Source organism: Austrofundulus limnaeus, unplaced genomic scaffold, assembly GCF_001266775.1.
Source record: "Austrofundulus limnaeus strain Quisiro unplaced genomic scaffold, Austrofundulus_limnaeus-1.0 Scaffold1503, whole genome shotgun sequence".
NCBI lineage: Eukaryota > Metazoa > Chordata > Actinopteri > Cyprinodontiformes > Rivulidae > Austrofundulus > Austrofundulus limnaeus.
In genome coordinates, this window is record NW_013953905.1 from 55,235 (window position 1) to 56,923 (window position 1,689).

General features: G+C 36.7%; 1 protein-coding gene across 1 annotated transcript in view; it reads left to right on the forward strand.

The window, feature by feature from the left end:
- The window catches only part of il1rl1 (interleukin 1 receptor-like 1), a gene marked incomplete in the record, with an annotated part of 11,448 nt that overhangs the window by 1,114 nt on the left and 8,645 nt on the right, over positions 1-1,689 (forward strand). The window contains 2 exon segments of the mRNA XM_014032642.1: positions 856-982; positions 1,133-1,281. Of these exon segments, the coding sequence (XP_013888096.1) occupies positions 856-982; positions 1,133-1,281 (276 nt within the window).

Here is a 1,689-nt window from a genome sequence, read left to right on the forward strand (position 1 = left end):
CAGCATGATTAAATTAAATATATATATTAATATTCAGAAATATTTACACCAACTTTAGTACATTCAGCCAAATTTCCACCAATAAACAACCAAAACAAGAATAAACAAATATATCCTTATTTCTTTCAGAGCATAACATTCCACACAGCTTATAAAACCACCAGCAGTGGAAAAAAAATATTTGTTTTTCACTCACATTTGATGCATATTTGTCCTCAAATATGACAAAATTAGTGATTCAAAATGGCCGACCGGAAGTCTTTTTATCCAAATATTTTTACTTCTCCTGGCCACAAAAATCACTCTTCCATGTCTTGAAGCACTCGAAACACTTAATAACAAATATATTTTCATCTTATCAGCAGGTTTAGTCAGATAACTGGCCAAAAAATGATGAAAAAAAGGTTTTCCTGTGAGCGTTAGTGAAAAATGAAGCTCGGAGCTGATTGGCCAATTCTACAGTCAATCAAACCCAGGATGACGGAAACAGGAAGTTGGTCACTTCTCATATATTATTGGCTCTGGACAGTTGATACTTGAACCCAGTTGGTCAAATGAGGTGTCAATTGAAAGAGGAGGACCTAGACGGCCATTTTGATGTATTGAACACGGACACAGGATGAACAGAAACACAGAACGTCCTTTCAAAATAAAACTAAACAAAAACGGCACGCGGGCGTTCCTCTGAATGTTAACAGGTTGTGTAACCAGGTAACATAACATGGTTGAGTAAATCCAACATTTCATTATTTACAGTGCAGTTCAGTGCTGCTGAGTTAAAACATTTAATCCTGTTTGGTTGTTTTATTAAAGCTGCAGCTGTGAAGGAATGATGTCTCTTCTTCCATCTCCCAGGTGTTGGCATCAAGCTGAACTGCTCTGTTTTATGTGGAACGAACGTAAAAAGGGACTGTGCAGCCAGGTGGGACATTAAAGGACAGCCAGTCCAACTCATGGATGGATACAGTCAAACCAGCACAGTGTAAGATCCAGGTTTTAATCAACTTATGAATGAATGCATGAAGGGGAAAACACTTTCAACTGTTGTAATCTAAATCTTACTAAATAAAACATGTCACATTCAGTTCATTCATTTTTTCTGTAAAATAACTCAACTCTGTTTGTTTTTCAGAGTAATTGAGAAAGATTCACAGAACTCCATCTCCACAGCCATCTTGACTATTGAAAGAGTATCTGCCAAAGATTTCCAGCAGGAGTTTCAGTGTGTCGGTGTGGAGCTTTACACGAGTCACTTTGTTACTTTGACTCTAAGGCAGAGAGGTCAGTGTGCACAAATTTAAAATATATCTAAGTACAGTAACTTGTAAAGTGTAATCGTAGCTCAAACTTACCCAGACTTTGTCAAATTTAAACTACAAACTGCTACTGCTGGTAGAAAAAAAACCCTGAAGTCCCAGGAGAAGGTTTTACAAAGTACTGACTCAGTACAAACAGGGGCGGCTGGTGGATTTTTCTCCAGGGGGGGCTTCAACTCCAAAATACATATCTCAGAAAGTAATCAAACTTACTAAGTTGTATCACTCCAGTGTATTTATTAAACACATGACAATAATAAAACAGCATTTCAATGTCATGTAGTGTTTTATTTTTAGTACATAAATTTTGCTCTTCTGTTACTGAGAATCAAATTTCTTCATGACTCTGGTTAAAGTCAGGGATGTTTTAACC